Source organism: Alexandromys fortis, unplaced genomic scaffold (genome assembly GCF_014885135.2).
Source record: "Alexandromys fortis isolate MF-2015 unplaced genomic scaffold, M_Fortis_MF-2015_v1.1 scaffold_17, whole genome shotgun sequence".
NCBI classification, from domain to species: domain Eukaryota; kingdom Metazoa; phylum Chordata; class Mammalia; order Rodentia; family Cricetidae; genus Alexandromys; species Alexandromys fortis.
The window spans coordinates 10,259,679-10,277,413 of NW_026067896.1; the positions used below are offsets into that span (position 1 = coordinate 10,259,679).

Sequence of the window (17,735 nt, forward strand, 5' to 3'; positions counted from 1 at the left end):
CTGTCACTGTTTATTAACTGTGAATTTGGACAGATATTAGGTTAAATAATTTGATTGTTTATTTGATTATGCCACTGTGGTAGCCGAGTTTTAAATAATCAGCCTCTAGAGTGTTTTTTTTTTAGTCTTTTTATCTTTTTTAAAAAAAGAAAGTAAATTACCTTTTTTCATTATACATACCAATTCAAATTCCCACTCCTTCCCCTTCTCCCATTTTCTCCACACAGCCTCCCACCCCACCCCCATCAAATCCTCAGAGAAGATAAGGCAGATTGCTTTGGGGAAGGAAACCTAGTCTCTAGAAAGTTTTAGCACTGGGATTTAGAGAGTGGTGCTATGTTAGGGAATGGCAAGGCTCCCCATGTGGTTCTATTCCACTATGAAAGGAGAAAATAGAAAAATAGTAATAAGAAAACATTTATACCAAATATTGAAGGGCTTGGAGAGTTTTAAAGTTATCAAGTAGGCAATGCTAAGTCACTTTGTGCTTAATCAGAGAGTAGAGAAATCTTTTGGATTTTCTAAGGATGATTGGCAGGTTAAACAGGATGTAAGGTGAACCCTCATGGCACTAATTTCCCGATATCCATGTTTTTGTATTGTACCTCCCTTTAAAAGCAGATGTGATTTGTTGTTCCTTGTAACTTTCCTTGATCATGTGGTTGCCTACTAAAGGACTCCATCTTCTAGGAGACTCAATAGAGAGAATCTTGAAGAAGAATGCTTAAAAGAAATCTCATACAGGCTCAGATTTGAGAATAATAAATGGTTATTTATTTATGGGTAGACTCACAAATCAATATTCTCTTCTGGAACGGAGAACAGCAACCGAATCCTGCAGCAGGAAAAGAGGCTGGATGCATGTTTTACATAGGCATAAATAGTATAAGAGGTCACTCTCCAATAGGCAGGTAACTTAAGGGCTACTGGCTGTAGGATTTCCTACAGCAGAATCTCTTTGCTGGACAAATGAAGGAATCACCTTTACAAGGAAGTCCAAAAGATAAGAACATGTATGTGAACTAAATTAAATAACTGAGCCTTAGTTTCAAGAACTATTCAGATCAGATTATTTCCAAACAACTGTATGAGTTTAAATGAAGTTGCTAAAACTCTGTGAGAACTTATTCCTAGACAATCACTTGATTGCAATTTTTGAGACCATAAAACTATTGAGTTCTCTTAAAAATAGGACACAAACAAACAAAACAAACAGACTTATAATCCACAAAACCACCAGGAAATAAATTATGCTGCATCAACCTTCTAAATTTGTGTTGTTATTTATTAGCAAAAATATAATGTGAGACAGCATCACCCAATGGTGTTTCAAGAATTCAACAAGTAATATAATTAATGTAATTACTTTATAAGATAGGAAGATAATATTCTCCTATATTATATGGAACATGAATACATTAAAGACTAAGTAATTGTATATAAAATGTAATATATATATATATAGAGAGAGACACACACACACACACTAAGCATACAGTGTGTCATGCTATTTTAATAGGAGTAAAATGAATCAGAATAGATAATGTTGATGAGAATGAAATGAGAAATTTGAACAGTAGTTTTATATGGTTAGGCTCACAGATGACTCATATTAAAGAGAAAAATAAAAGGAGCAAGGAGAGAGAGATGACATAATTTCTAGCTTGGACGATTGGATGAGAATGATGCTGTAATTGCAGTAAAGAGTACAGCAGTAAGGGTTGATTTGGCTGAAAAGATAACGCATTCTGTTTTGGCACCATGAAATCAGTGCGCCTGTGGGAGGATGTCCATATGGAGAGGACCAGTGTAAAGCTGGGAATGCAGATCCTCTTAAGAAAGATCTGGATGTATAGAGAGATTTGAAAGTATTTGACAATAAGGTTGTTTGGTAACTGTTCTCCTTCATACTGTCTATCTTCTCTCTCTCATACACATACATATACATACATGCATGCATAAACACACACACACAGAGTCAGACAGAAAGACAGAGAAATACACAAAAGAAAGGAAAGAAAGAAAGACAGAGGAACAGGGAGAAAGAAAGAAACAATTTGGGTGTGGACCTAGCCTTTAATGGTTAAACCATCTCTCCAACTCAGAGGCAAACAATTTGAAATCTTTAGAATTATGATAAATCTATGTTTTTTGTAATTAATTATATGCACTTTAATAAGCAAATTCCAGGATAAAGAATGAATATGAAATTATCCTTTATCCTTTCATTTTCTTTAGAATCAATTATATATTGAAGGAGTTTTTAGGTTCAGTGAAGTTTTTATTTTTATTTTTTAGATTGGTACAGGTGTTAGCAAATTGATCCCATAGTCACATCCAATCTGAAGCATGGTTTTGTAAGCATTTTTCTTTTAGAATACCCCTACATCTTTTCATTAATATATTGTCAGTTACCTCTATTGCAATTCAATGTCAGAGTTGAACAGTTTCTACTGAAGTCATGTGACTGTAAAGCCTTATGTATTTAGGATCTTCTAGCTCACTAATGGATGATAGCATGTGCTATGACTCCTATTGATTATCTTTTTAATAAAGATGGATATTAGTAATTAGAAAAAGTAGCACTTTTCTGATTTTAGAAAGGCATATTAATCAAAAGAAATATAGAAATGCTGCAATAATTTAAGAAGCATAAAATCAGGCTGTTATTACAGTTTTTTGCTCATTATTGGTAACCTTGTTTCAAAATAATCATGGATTTCTTTATTTGTTTATCATGTTTTAAATAAGAAACTCTTAATAAATAAGACAGTGAACAAACATAGATGAATACTTAGATTTTATATTATGAAATCAATGCACCCAGCATTAGAGTACTTTTCAATCTAGTATTTTATAGATTGATTGATTGTGGCTTGAGTATAATAAATAGGTTTTTTGTTTGTTTGTTTGTTTGTTTTTGTTTTACACAATGGTTCAAAACATGTGCTCAGGTATCTGGAGCATTGGTCAAATTCTTCTGGTCACCACCCTCTAATCCTCAAGTGAGGTGGATGCTCTGGCTGTGAGCAGAGAGTGGAGGTTGAACTGTATGTGGAGGGGAGGATGTCAAGTCACCAAGAGCAAGAATGATAGGCAGTAGGGTTATTTGAAGTCTAAGAATCAAAGTGCAGTAGAGAGGCTAATTTTGTTCAGGAATCTATGTTCATTTTAATGAGTAAATGAAATGATGGAGAAAGATGAAGGCAAATTTATCTATTTAGAATCAATCAGCTAACAAGGGTATAGTGACACATACTCGGCTTTGACCCCAGCGCTCATGAGTTTGAGGCAGGTGCATCAAATGTTTCAAACCAGACTGGGTTAGCCAGTGAGATGCTTGTTCCTAAACAACGCTAGAGATTTAAGACATTCTACTTTCTTTGCTACGTTGAGTCAGTGCTACCTTAAGAAAGTGGAAGGGAACCTTAGGTAGAGTGGAAATTATAAATAAGTAGTCTCCCAGCACACAGTTGTGTTTTTCTCTATCAGTCCACATATTCTTTAATGTGCCCCTTTAGCAACCACAAGCCATTAGATTATGCTTTTAATAAGTGCCAATCTTATTACCTCATCTCTCTACCTCAAGGGTTTGTGTCTATTTAAACAGTAACCAAATGACTTTGAATCCATTTGTTTTGTGCACAGCACATATTGCCAAAATCCTTTTCGGAGAAGAACTCAGAAAATTCAGGCACCTTTCCAAATTTGTTTAGCTAATAATGACTTATAAAAAAAGCAATTCAATATATAATGCCCCAATTTGCTTTCTACATTGATACATGGCTGCATTGATAATTTGTAGAGGAGTCATAGTTAACCTACAATGATGAGGAACTTAGGTTTTAATTTCTTTAAGGAGAACTTACATTTTTGAGATGGAATAGACATAATTTTCTTAATGATAGATTTTCTTTTTGTTTCTGTGTTTGCTTTATTTTATTCACTTCAGAGCAGGTGTGGGTTCACAGAGACATAGGATAGATAGTATGGCAGGGTGTTCCCATATATGCTGTTAACGGGCTTCCTTCCTTTATCAACATGTATTTTAAGCTACAAAACCCAATAGCCATTATTATATGTCATCTAAATATCAGAAAGAAAGAAAAATATGTCTGTTTAATGTAGTGATCATTTTTCTCATTTGACTCATGATTAAGAAGACAAGATGTTGTTACTCGTCCAAGATCAGAAAAAAATAATGGCACACGAAATTAGATACAGAAGTAGATGTGTTAAATGGGGATTATGAGCAAGAGTGAATTAATGTCTGTAAACTGACTTCTAAATGTTTTCATATAAATATGTCCACCTCTCTTTTTTTCTTTTTTTTTTTTTTTGAGATGGCTCAGCCGTTAAAGGCTAGGCTCACAACCCAATTTCTTTTTTTTTTCTTATATCAAAATAAGCACTGATGATTATTGAACAATCAGTGGTCTGAGATTATTCTTCTCTGGAGTTTCTATTTTAAATATGGAAATAACTTCAATATTAATGAAAAATCATACTTATTTTTACCTCTTGTTTAGTCAAAGTATTCATTTTAAAAATTAAATCAGCTCCAAGCCTTTTATATTTCAGTTACTGCTAATCTTTATTTTCCAACATAAATAACTAACTTAGTCCACTAATTGTGAGCCAATAGGTGCCTTAAATACCTCTTGTCTGAGATCTGAGTAAATTGGCAGCATGGGGACCATGGGAGAGGGTTAAAGGGGAGGGGAGAGGCAGGGAGGGAAATAGAGAAAAATGTATAGCTCAATAAATCAATAAAAAAGAAAAAAATTCTCATCTGTTTGACACAGTTTTCTTATAATTTTTTCCCTGTGAATTCCAAAATATTTCCAAAGAATCATTCAGAAAACACCATTAAAATAATAGAGAATTCACTTTGTGGATATTTCTATGGAAATGGTTCAATGGTGTTTTCTGAGTGCTGGTCCATTTAATAATGGGTCAGTTTACTTTTCTAAACATTTACCTCATCCTCGACTTGATAGCTCCCATCTCATTGTTGAGTGTTAGTTATTGAAATAAAAAAAAAGATTAGTCCTGTAGATCAAACACTTGGGTACAGGATAGACTCTGCATGAAAGGGAGCATTACGTAATCTAGAAATTAATTTTAACTCTTAAGAACTGAATCCATGTATTATTTCATGTTTTGTGATTTTTATCAATCCGTTTATCTATCTATAAATCGTCAATGTATTTATCTTGTAACTGCATATCTATTTCATTTGTTCTTTATAATTGTTATCTGAAAATAAATTTAGAGGCATAATTGTTTGATTGCAGTAGCAAAATAATTGGGGTACACCAGATCGCCAAGTTGAAAAGAAAATAGAAATACTAATGTGAAATAAATGGAGAAATTCAACATATTTTTTCTAAAAAAAAAAAAGAGTGTGTAACCATGCAACTTCATGGACAGTGACTACACATACAAGCAAATGAAAGCAGCTGACCACGTACCCACACACCTTGGCAGAGGTGCACTCCACACTCGCCGGCCACCGCCAAGACAGATGATCTCCGAAGAACCTTCCAGTCGGTAACCCGATGAACATGAGAAGGTCAGAGTATCACCAACTCCAAAGCTGAATCCAACTCGCCTACCGTACTGAGGAATTCCAGGGTCTTCACAAGGCTCAAGATTATATTCTGTAAAGGGCAAACAAGTCATCCAGAGATAGTGAAAAGAGAGTCATAATTTTAAATACACTTTTCTTCTATTTCGGCCCTTATTATATTATGTATAAGAGCAGTAACGCATGATGGGGCACATCGTTTTCTTTTGCTGTGTTATATCTAATAACTAAAAGAATACGTTCACGTGTGAAATTCAGTGAGGACGGGGAAATGTTACCGGAGTGAGAAGCTGAAAATGTAACTACAATCTCATGATTTTTTTTTTCTTCAGAATTGAAAATCTTTTCCACCTCGCCGAGTTTTGAATTATAGTAATGACATGAGAGATGGGTGTTTTCAAACAAAAGTAACATTTGCAAAGAAATCATTATGTGCAAAAAATAAATTACAATTCATGCAACTGTTTTAATTTAAATGGTGATGGATCTTGTGCCTCTGGTATCAGGCATTTAATTAAGGCATGTTCTGAAGAACTCCTAGCTGCAGATGGAAAAGTTGATGTAAGAACGAGTACCCCACACTGGCAGTGATTACATGATGGATTTATACAGGAACGCTTCACAGGCAAAAAATGCACGGAGTGACAAGCACAACTAAAAAGTTCCCGAAGTAATATAAAGGTTTGGATAAAAATTATAATTTATATACAACCTTAAGAAACAGTTGACCTAAAGATAGTTCCAGAATACTTCTTTACCAGTCATCATGGAAAAAAAAAATCAGGAACTTTTTTTCACCTTAATTTTTTATGTGTGAATTATTTGGCTGTATTTTAAATATCTATATTTGAATTGATTACACTTATTTACTAGAGATTATAGATTACTGCAATTATTCTTGTAGCTAAGTATGATGATTTAAACAAATACCTTTATAACAATATCCACACTTGTATATGTGCTTAAACACATGTAAGAATTTTATTATAGACAAATATTACATTTGCATCATTGTTTAAGCATTAAATGTAATGTTCTCAATCAGACTATAATTATTTACTATTTCATTGTGCTATGAAATAGCTATTTATATCATAATTATAAAATACAACTTCATGTGGCAGGCATAATTTTTTCATGATGCTGCACCTAATAATAACTTTTCTTGGAACTCAAGTCATACTAAAACTGGGCTCTGGAATTAGGATCCTTGTAGGATATTCATGCTGGCATTGAAAACAGCCCAAAAGCATAATATTCTATCACCTGGAGAGAACTCCTACCCAGTGAGGGCCTTCTGCCCAGCACGGAAGGCTTGGATACACACCTGTGATTTTCTCTCTTTGATTTCAACTTTCCCTTAAGTGGTAACACTGCTTTGGGAGATTCAGGGACAGATGGATTTCTCTCCCTCACAGTCTAGCTACAAATGTAAAGAAGTGAATATTTTTATTAGAAATATATATGCTGTTTTCTTTTATTGAGAGCTTGCAGTACCAATTACCTCTTGGTCTTACCTGTGTCTTATCAGATCACCACGGATTAAAGTTAGATGGCAACAACTATGCTACCCCCAGAAAGCCTCAAGGCATTTTAAACTTACCAAGAGGTAATTGTTTTCTGTGTTTTTCTACTTTAAATGTTTTTCAACTTTTTCTGTAATCTTTCCACTTTTGTTTGTCATGTTAATAATAATTATATAAGCTTAATTGCTTAAGGTTTGCTAAAATAATTCTTGATCATTTTCTTACCAGAGAATGTGATGTTGAATCCTTCATATGATATGGAAAAGTCTGAAATGAAGCGCAACTGAGCCCTGAAGTTTCCGTAGAGCCCAGCGTTGATTGTTGAAGGAAGTTCAGAACCAGTGAGGCGTGCCAGGGGCTGGGTAAAACTACCATTCTCCGTGATCAGTAAATAGTCATGGTGGTCTTCTAGATGAAAAGTGTGGAAGTTGAACTGCACACCTGTGGACAAAAATTATAAAGAAAAACATACTGGGTCAAGCATATTAGTGAAAGAAATCAACCTTTAGCCTTCACAAGCTTATTTTTTTTTTTTCAAAATAAAACCCACTGCCATCGTATTACAAATATCCAGAATAATCATTATCTTTTGTTAATCGTTCAGCTTATTTATCAACAATATTCAATTTTCAAATAAACCTAAGCCTAGTTCAGACAAAACAAAGAAGTCAGACACAGTGAGTTATTGCTATTTATTTCCATACCTTCCAAACTTTTCTTATAATATTGAAATGTGGACATAACTCATGAAATTAATTGAATTTTGACTAATGAAACACCCGTTTACCAGAAGTGCCTGAACCAATGAGCACATTCATGACACTAGTGCAAGAGACAGTCAATCCCTGAACTTGTAACAGCACAGTCAAGTTTTATTTTATATATATGCTCTTACAGCTTCTATAATTGAGGTATAGATTATTATACTTTGGGGTCTGATAGTGCTCAACTTAAGATATATGTGTTTTATTTATATTATTACATACAAATGTGGGTTGTTTATCGATCACATTCATTTACCTGCTTGGTGTTGATGATTATCGAGGGGCTTTGCATTTTTTGTCATGAACTTGGTTGTGCCACTGGGAATATAAAAATACTAATTTTGATGGACACATCCATTTGGTTCTGTGCATAGATGTGAAAGAATTGAACGACTGGACTCTGAGGCTGTGCATTCAATTCTAAGAAGGCTGGCTTTACCAAGTGGCCATTCTGATGTGCATTTCCGTAGGCGTGCGTCACCACGCACCTCTACTTACAACTCTCTGTTTTATTTCTGCGACTGAGGAAGGATCAGAACAAAGCGAGCAACAGTGGGATAAAATCTGAGAAAAACGAACATGTTTATGTTTGTATTAAATGTCTATTAAATGTGCATCGAGTTTCAGGAAATAAATGAAGATTTCTGTGAAAAATTGATGCTGATAGAGCCATTGTCAAGTAGTTTCTGTTTTTATTTTATTTCTATTTTTGTTCTATTTTGTTTTTGTTTTGCTCTTTCTATAAATAAAATGACTTTCCAATGGGGGAAAGGAATCCCTTAACAATAATTAATTGTTGTTCACTTATTTTTAATCCTACAGAGTAAGTATTAATGTTTAGCAACTTCAGCAGATTTGGACTAGGTATTGAATAAAAGAATGTTGCTATTTATCAAACAAAGAAATAAACATTAAAATTTGTTTACACTACTTCTGGAAAAAAATAAACAATTTCTTTAAAGTTCTGCTTAGAGTTGACTGATTAAAAAAGTTTAACTGAGAACATAGAACATCGTTCTGTAATGAAGACTTAAATGTGAACTATGGGACAAGAAGCATAAACCAAAATTCCAAATATTCTTCAGAGTGCTATAAAACATCTTAGTATAAGTTAAAACAGCATTATGGAAATAGAAGTAACAGTTAGTCAATTAGTTATTAGAAGTTTTAGAAGGCAGCGACCTACAAAGAAGTGAGTAGTGCAACAGGTCTGAAACATTAGGCACCGGGAAAGAGACAAGCAAAGGCACAGTTCTAAAAGGGGAGTGAGAAGAAGCCCCTGGGTTTAAAATTACCAGAGAATGATGATTCAAGATGCTCTACTAGAGTAACTCATGTTAGATATACTCTTGCAAATGCTTGACCTGAAAGTCGAAATTAAACTGATGTCTCAGTTTTTGTTAGTCATTTTGCCAAAAGTTAGCCTTGAAGGTAACTTTTTAATTTTTTTTTTTATTTTCCAACACGTGTACTTAAGATACCCATTTAATTCAGTTTAACTTAAATATTTTCTGAAGTAGATTTTATTTTCAACAACTCTGTCATCATAAGACAACATAGGTATAGCTTATTTTTTGTTTGCTTGTGTGTTTATTAGTTTTATTCTTTGATACACAGCAACCTTATATAGCTCAAGAGGGAATCTGAAATCACAATCCTCATGACTTAACCTTCCGAGGGCTGAATTTAAAGACAAGAGCTAACATGAACAACTTGAATTAATATCTTGACTTATTCAAATATACTTTAAAACTTAATACATTTGCTGTAAAATAGAACCAGTGTAGGCTGAATGACAATATAATTAAATTTCTAAACTATTACTATTCACATTTAAGTATAAGAATATTCTGAGAGTATACTGCAAATAGAAATGGGATGCGATTACTTTTAAAATTCCATCCCAGACTATTGATGTCAAAATTGAGAATGAAATGGAGGTATAATTATATGTCTATTATGAAAGTAAAAAAAAAAAAACTGTTGAATGTACAATCCACAATGTTAGGTATTGGGGATACCTGTAACTTAAAGTCAAAAGAATTGAAAAAAATAAGTTGTATGATTAAAAACGCATTGATTAGTAGTATGCTATAGTCTCAAGACTTAATGAGAATGAGTAGCCAGGCGTTGGTGGCACACGCCTTTAATCCCAGCACTCGGGAGGCAGAGGCAGGCAGATCTCTGGGAGTTCGAGTTCAGCCTGGTCTACAAGAGCTAGTTCTGGGACAGGCACCAAAGCTACAGAGAAACGCTGTCTCGAAAAACCAAAATAAATAAATAAATAAGAGAATGAGTATAGGCTTCTTTAAGGGAAACTCCCTGGAACATATGTGTTTTGGTGTAGAAAGTTGAAACTTTTTAAGAGGAAGGAATTCCCATAGCAAGATCATCCTCTGAGGAGCAGACCTAGAACGATAGTTTGATGTTTTAGGTATTATTTACAGTTTTTGTGGAGGTGTTTTAACATCAGAGATCCAATTATGTATAAGATTTCGAGAACTGACTAAGGTTTTCTAAGGGAATAATTACCTTTAATAATAACTAACTAGTCTTAGAAAGACAGCCCACTATGATTCTAGACACCAAGAGGAAGAGATCAGAGTAATCTAGAGAAGTGTAGGCATTCCTCTTTTCCCAACCCGAAGTCTTTCACATAGCTTTGTCTTGCCTTTGGGACAGTGCTTCAAGGCAATTTTACTAGCTCTTAAAGAGGGGCACCTAAACTTGCATCCCTGCCATGTAAACGTTGATTTAATTAACACTTACAAACTGTGATAATGTGAAACCTTAAGTGTTAATTAAACCTCTGTTTACATAGCAAGCAGTGTGTAGCCCTCCATTTTCTTGTATAATACCAGGGAGCTTTTTTAAAACTTCATTAGTCCACCTCACAGCGAAATAACAGGATGCTTTCCTTGATTTCCAACAGAATGTTCTGTATGCTAGAATACAACACAAACCAGTTTTATAAAGTTAAGAATCTTACTGCTTCTGCTATTTCCTGTTTCTTATTTTAACAGGTTCTCTTAGTAACATTTAAGGGACTAAGGAAACCTAACTAAAAAAGCCCACATCTAAGACTAATCTCTCTAAAAGATGGTGTAGAATTTTATTAAAAGTAAAGGTCTCTTATAAAAACACAAATTTACATTTACCAAAAACAACTTCGACTTGAAAAAACTCTGACAGTACTTACTCAATGCTAATTTTTACTTTTTTATTCATTAGGGTTTTCAATGGCATTAATAAAATATATAATCACAATGTGTCAACAATTAAAAATGGAAAATTACTTAAAATCAGAATTTAAAGGTCATTCTATGTTTTCAGGTAAATAATAAGGATCCTTATTACTGTAATATTGTGGGGAAATAATCTTATCAGTGCTACCATTTAGTTGAATTGTCTTGCTAATTTTCTAGTATCATTCCAGTTGTATCAATTAATCACCACAGTCCTACATTATCTTTCACTTGCATGCCTATTTTTAAAATCAACATCTGCTATGCACATAATTTTAAAGTTCATCTTAATGATGTGAGACATACTTGATGTTCCATTCTTGATACTTGACACAGAAGTATTCATGGAATACTTATAAATGTATATGGAGATACCATTTTAACAATACTTTATAAACAAATATACAGAAATATGAATTAAGCTCCATGTAATTTGGCTGTCTTTCAAGTTTTGTTGATGAGATAACTCCAAACACTATTAATTTTCTATACCATAAGAAGAGGAAGATAAAACTAGTAAAGCTTTTATTTAAAAATGAACATGATGTTATATTCTAGAAAAGCATATGCATATGCTACATTTTGATGTGGGATTCCCCTCTGTGCTATGAATATGTTTTGTTACCATTGTTTAATAAAGAAGTTGCTTTGGCTATGGCAGGGCAGAACATAGCTGGGTGGGAGAACTAAATGGAATGCAGGGAGAAAGAAGGCAGAGTCAGACAGACACCATGTAGCTGCCTATGAAACAAGATATGAGATAACAAACCACTAGCCTCCTGGTGGAATATAAAATAATAGAAATGGTTAATTTAAGATGTAAGAGCTAAATAGGAATATGCCTGAGCCATTGACCAAACAGTGTTTTAATCAATACAGGTTTTTTTTTTTTTTTTTTTTTTTTTTTGGTGTGTGTGTGTATGATTGTTTGGGTTTGTATGGCCAAGAAACAAAAACGCGGCCTTCATTTTCAACAATTTTTTTTTTCATATTGAATTTTATGTTCATACTTACCTAGTTTTGAACACGAAAAAAATACTGGCTAAAATACATAATAGATCCAATGAAAACTCAAATGATAGTCTTGAATTAAACAACTTACCTTTTCCATGGGTTACATCAACTGTCCATGTACAATTCAGAGAGTTTGGATAAAATTCTGGGTAACCCGGTGATAAGATTGTCCCACTTGGGCCTCTCACATCTCCTCCACATAATGCTGAAAATACAGAAAGAACATTACAGTCAGTCACAGTTGGAGAGACAGAGGCTGAACAAATCTCTTATCTCCTCTCTTGAAACAGGATAAGTCCCATTATGTTTGTCTAATCAACTTCCTCATAATAAGAGGAGTGAGTAAAGACCTCTTCCAAATACAGCAAAATCCTCTCATCCATTGCAGCACCAGGGAAGAAAAATGCATTAATAGTCTCTGAGCATTGTGACTGGCCCCAAGAGAACATAGTTTAGGATTGCACATTTGAATTTGAAGTATATCTTTACTCTGTTCTAATTATAAGCAACGTTTGCATAAATTAATGGTCAATTAAACAGGAGTAATTAATTGTTTAGCGGCTTCTCTTATTACACATTAAAAAAAATGAGTTAATTTTGTAAAATTGTTTTCTGTATATTCCTGGAGGGATATGTGTCGCACATCATGGGATTCCTTCTAAGGCAGTGAAGTAAGCTGAAGAAGCTTTGAAATCTTCTGGGCATCCATATTTCAATGAGAATGAATATAATAAACAAAGTGGGATTCTTGCCTGGACACAAAGTCACAGATACCTTGATGATAGAGTTTGTAAGCAATATATCAGAAAAGTCAAGGCAAATAAATGTTTATGATCTGCCATTGATTAAATTAACTGAATCAATATTCATGTACTTTGAGAGAAATGTTTATATCTTCTACCATATAAAAGTGATCAATGCCTACAGAATACAATAAAATCACCAATTAAGTAATTTTAATCAATGCTAAAAATTGAAAGAAATCAAAACTAGATATAGGTCAGGATTTACTTGCAGAGATGAAGAGGACTTATGTTGTACCTGGATCTATCTGCTTTATCCATAATAAAAATTATGGTTGGCATTATAGCTTTAAATTTTTCCTACTTGTTCAGATAATAATTCTCCTTTCCTTACTCTCGGTGAATATTCATTTCTCATACCAACTATCATGCTTTATCAGGGTCAGCAAACCTTATACTTTTATACAACTATAATTTATCAGTCCTAGGATATAATGATCCCCTGACACAGACTAAGTCAAAGAATAAGAAGTGCTGCCTTACTGTAGAAACTAGTCTGGCTATGGACTCCTAAGGTGGTTTTTTTCAGCTATTCATATTGAAACACTGAAGAGCTCTTCATCTTTTATTATTTTGAAGATGTAAGTACACATGCTGTCTTCCTTGGCAGGTCCTTTGCTATCAGCTCTCCTCTTGGAAAATGCCTGTTTCCATAGATTACTCAAATGCACAGAGAAAACTCTCAGTGGAAGATAAAATTTGAGTCCTTGCTTATTATCAGCTATGACAAGCATTCCACTGTGCTTTTTTAGACTTGATGAGCTGAATGACAATTTCTGTTTTTATTCTTATTTTTTTAGCATCAGTGAGTGTGTGGTTTTGTCACGTGTAATCACAAGAGTGTTGACTTATATGACTGGCATCGTAGCAAGTGCAGGGAAGATGTGCCAAATGATGGTTCTTTTTGAACCTTCTTTTAAAAACAAATTGGCATAAGGCAGTTCCTAAAATATGATAGCACGGAAAGTCCTTAAATATTTAATCATGAAATGACAAATGCGATCTTCCCTCATGAAAAGGACTAGGTAGAGGTGATGAAAATCATGTTGTAAATAGAAGGTACAGCCTAAACTGAATAATACATAGATGAACCGGCTGTAACTTCTGACAAAACACATGCCACTTCACTTCTCAATTTTACAGGGAGTGGGTTTTTTCACACTGCAATTTTATATGTTTGTAACTGAATCCATTTTGATTTATTTTCACAGAAAAGAGTAAGAAAGCAGCAGTGGTTACTGTCATGCAATTTGCTACATCTAGGAACTTTCCGTCAAGAGAAGTCTATATAAATTTCCATAAAACTATATACCTAGTTAAAATTCATTTTTAAGATAACGGACATCCATGGGAAGGAAGCAAGTGTGTACCTTCAGACTTTCACATGATTGGCATTTTCAACACAGTTCTTTTTCCAGTTTACAATAAATTTAAAATGGAAATAAGTGTGGAGGTTCCTCAAAAAGCTAGAAATAGATGTACTGCATAATACAGCTACATAGTCTTAAAATTACACCCAAAAGTTTCTACATCCTACTACAGAAGTACTTGTTCATTTGTGTACACTGCTGTTCTATTAATGATAGCCATGAAATGGAGAGAGCCTAGGAATTCATAACTAGATGAATAGACAAGTAAAATGATGTATATTAAGTAATGTAATACATATTATTCATTTGGCAAGGAAATGAAATTCTAAAGTTTTCAAGTAAATCGACAGAGTTGGAAAGAATCATTGTGAGTGAGGCAGCCCAGACACAAAAAGATTAAATTCCCACATTCGTTCTTACTGGTAGACATCAGCTTTCAGGGCTTGGATGTGCATGTTTCATTTAAAATACCCACAGTCAGAGGTTTTGAAGGGAAGGAAGATAGTACACACTTGTAGAGGGTTAAAGAGAATAATGGAACAGGAAGAGTTAAATGAGATGGAGATTATGAGGACAGAAGAGGGTGAGGAATATAGAGAAGCATAATTAATATTATTGTTCACAAGCACTTTAAGAAGTCATATGAAAAACTATTGATGGTTTCTAAAATATAAACAAATACACATATAAAATGAACTTACCCCATGATGAAGTAACAATGCCTTCACTAGACACCACTGTCTAATAAAAGCTGCACATCAGGAATTTGTTACCCTAACTTCAGTTGTTAGCAAGTGAAATCAGAAAGTCCCTGAGTATTATAGGCTATTGCCATTGCTCTTAGTTACCCTTTCATGGAAAAATCAAGATAATGTTCACCTGGAGGTCTCCTCCCTACTGGGAAGCTTTCATATCAATGGAAGGGGTTATACACACTGCCAGAGGAGCCAGGAATCATCCATTTTCTCCAGCCGAGAATTCTGAGAGCTACTATAAAGATCTAACCTGAGCAGGTACACCCACCAGTGCTATCGTGACATGACTGTCCAAGGAATAACTCACTACTTTTCAACTGAAAGCAAGGTCAGTTCCATAAGTTAGATATTATATCCTGAATAGTATTAGGGCCACGAAACTGTCTATAGACAAGTCATAGTTCTTAGGGAAGATTGTATTACTGTTACTCTGCTAAAGTGCTGCTGTATTAAACTGCATCCTAACAAACAATGTTTATACTCACAGATTAGTGCAGCCTTCAAGTATCATCAGTGGAACTTCTTTTCCCAGTTTTTATTTCTTTATTTAATTATTTTTCTCATATATTGCATCCTGACCACAATTTCCTCTCCCTCTTTTCCTTCCAGTCCTTCCCCTTTCATCTATTGTCTCCCTGAGATCCACTTTTTCTCCATAAAGTAGCAGGCTTCCCAGGGCTATCTATCAAACATGGCATAACAAATTACAATAAGACTACTGTACATATAGTAAATTGTCTCATATTAATACTGGAGAAGGCAGCCTCGTAGAAGAAAAAAGGTCCCCAAATCAGCTGCTACCACTGTTAGGAGTCACACAAGAGCTCCAAGCTACACAACCAAAACAAACAGGACAGATCCAGACTGGCTCCCCACTGTCAGTTCAGTCTCTGTGAACCTGTATAGTCCCTGGAAAATAGATTCTGTGGGTTATGTTCTCAAGGTATCCTTGAGCTGTGGATCTCTACATCTCCTCCTGTCAGTCGCTGGGTGAAGCATCTCTGATGATGATTACACTAGACTCCAGTCTATTAGTATAGCAAAATACCATTAGGAAGTATTATACAGTAGTTGGTAATTACTGTAAAGCCTCCAACTGGTCAATGGGCAGAAAATAGGTGACAATGGAGGGCTCAGGCATAAGTGAGACATCTATAGAACATTCCCTTCTCCTCCTAAAATGTACAGATAACTATAGAAGAAGCATTGGGAAGATTGTATGATCAAGAATTTGTAAAAGATAAAAAAACCTGCATTTTCCAGAAATGTTAGGTCACTAGCAGTTACAAACTCACAGTAATTGTGTCATAGTGCACAAGAAATGTATAAGATCAAGCTAGACAAAACTCCAAGGAGGGAAAGGTAACAATGCCTGGAGCACCTCTAGATGAGGAGCTATTATTAATCTTTACCAATACAGGAAGACTCTTTTTTTTTTTAAGGCTGTGAACCCTAGTAGTACTAATATCCTTCAACAAAAGGCCACACCTGAGTAAGCAGAAAGGAAACTTGCTTCCTTTTTTTAAGCTGAGGTTATAAATTTGAATCAGTAAAGACTGGGAGCTTAGACCTGGAAGGAGATTTGAATTGGGAATGAACCTGGTTAAAGTACAATACATCAGATCCTCAAAGAATTACCAAATATGTTTTAAAAACCAAACTTTGAACAAGGGGTAAATATTACTTACTATCAATGATCTTTATTTATCTGTTAAGTAGTATTGACAAGAGCTGTCATAATTCAAGATATTTTTAACACCATGTTTGTGAAGACTGTGTCAGTTTTTTTTTTTTTTTTTTGGTTTATGAACAGTTGTATACTGTAAAATGAATGAATTCTTACCATCACAGGTTGGGAGTGGATGGCTCCACCAGTGGTTTTTCTCACAAAGAAGGGGCTCTTCGTGACTCAGTCGGTATCCTGGATCACAACTAAATGAAACAGTTGATCCAATGGAGAAATCATGCCCATATCGACGGCCATGGACAGGGATGCCAGGGTCCAGGCAAGAGTATGTGTTCACTGTGACACCTGAAAAACAAAAGTAGAAGAGTCAACAATTAGACTGATGGGATTCAGGTTTTCTAAAGTGATTCCTAGTTAATCAAGCAACTATAGTAGATGAATTTTACCCACTAGCATTGCATAAAGCCTGACTGGTAGCACCCACAGTAAGTACTGGATGACTGGACAAAATAAGGTGTTTCACAGAAAGGAAACTGATATTGAGTCACTGGGAGTGACAATAGAATTGAAGAGAAATAAATAATGGTGTACACTTAAAATAACAATACCTTATAGCAACATGTTTCATATATTTCATATACAAGAGTTGTTTTTTCTTAGAATACATGTAATACAAATGTAATACAGAAATGTATACATTTGTGTAATCTTTGTAAAACAGAGGTATATTTCTACATAAAAAAATTAAGGAGGTCCTTTGGGGTTCAACTCAAAGGTCATTTCCAGGGTTAAGACTGGATGTGACAACAAGTGAAATTAACTTATATATTAGAGTTTCTGAACACTTGCACAGAGTTCTACTCTAAAGAAGTCTTTTTTTTTCTTCTGCCGCTATTCTAATTCTAATCTCCTACTTCTAATTCCTCATAGCTTTTCTCCTAGCCTAAAAATTCTCTTTATTGTTGGAGCATTGAAGTGATA

The 17,735-nt window shown here is 34.3% G+C and overlaps 1 protein-coding gene across 3 annotated transcripts in view; it reads right to left on the minus strand.

Annotated features, from left to right (window-relative positions):
* Csmd3 (CUB and Sushi multiple domains 3) overlaps positions 1–17,735 on the minus strand; it is a 930,239-nt gene that overhangs the window by 319,601 nt on the left and 592,903 nt on the right. For all 3 annotated transcript variants that reach the window (XM_050162609.1, XM_050162600.1, XM_050162593.1), the window contains 4 exons: positions 16,911–17,099; positions 12,228–12,344; positions 7,342–7,557; positions 5,475–5,663 (listed from right to left, as the gene is read on the minus strand). In XM_050162609.1, the coding sequence (XP_050018566.1) occupies positions 5,475–5,663; positions 7,342–7,557; positions 12,228–12,344; positions 16,911–17,099 (711 nt within the window). The remainder of the gene's footprint in view (positions 1–5,474; positions 5,664–7,341; positions 7,558–12,227; positions 12,345–16,910; positions 17,100–17,735) is intronic.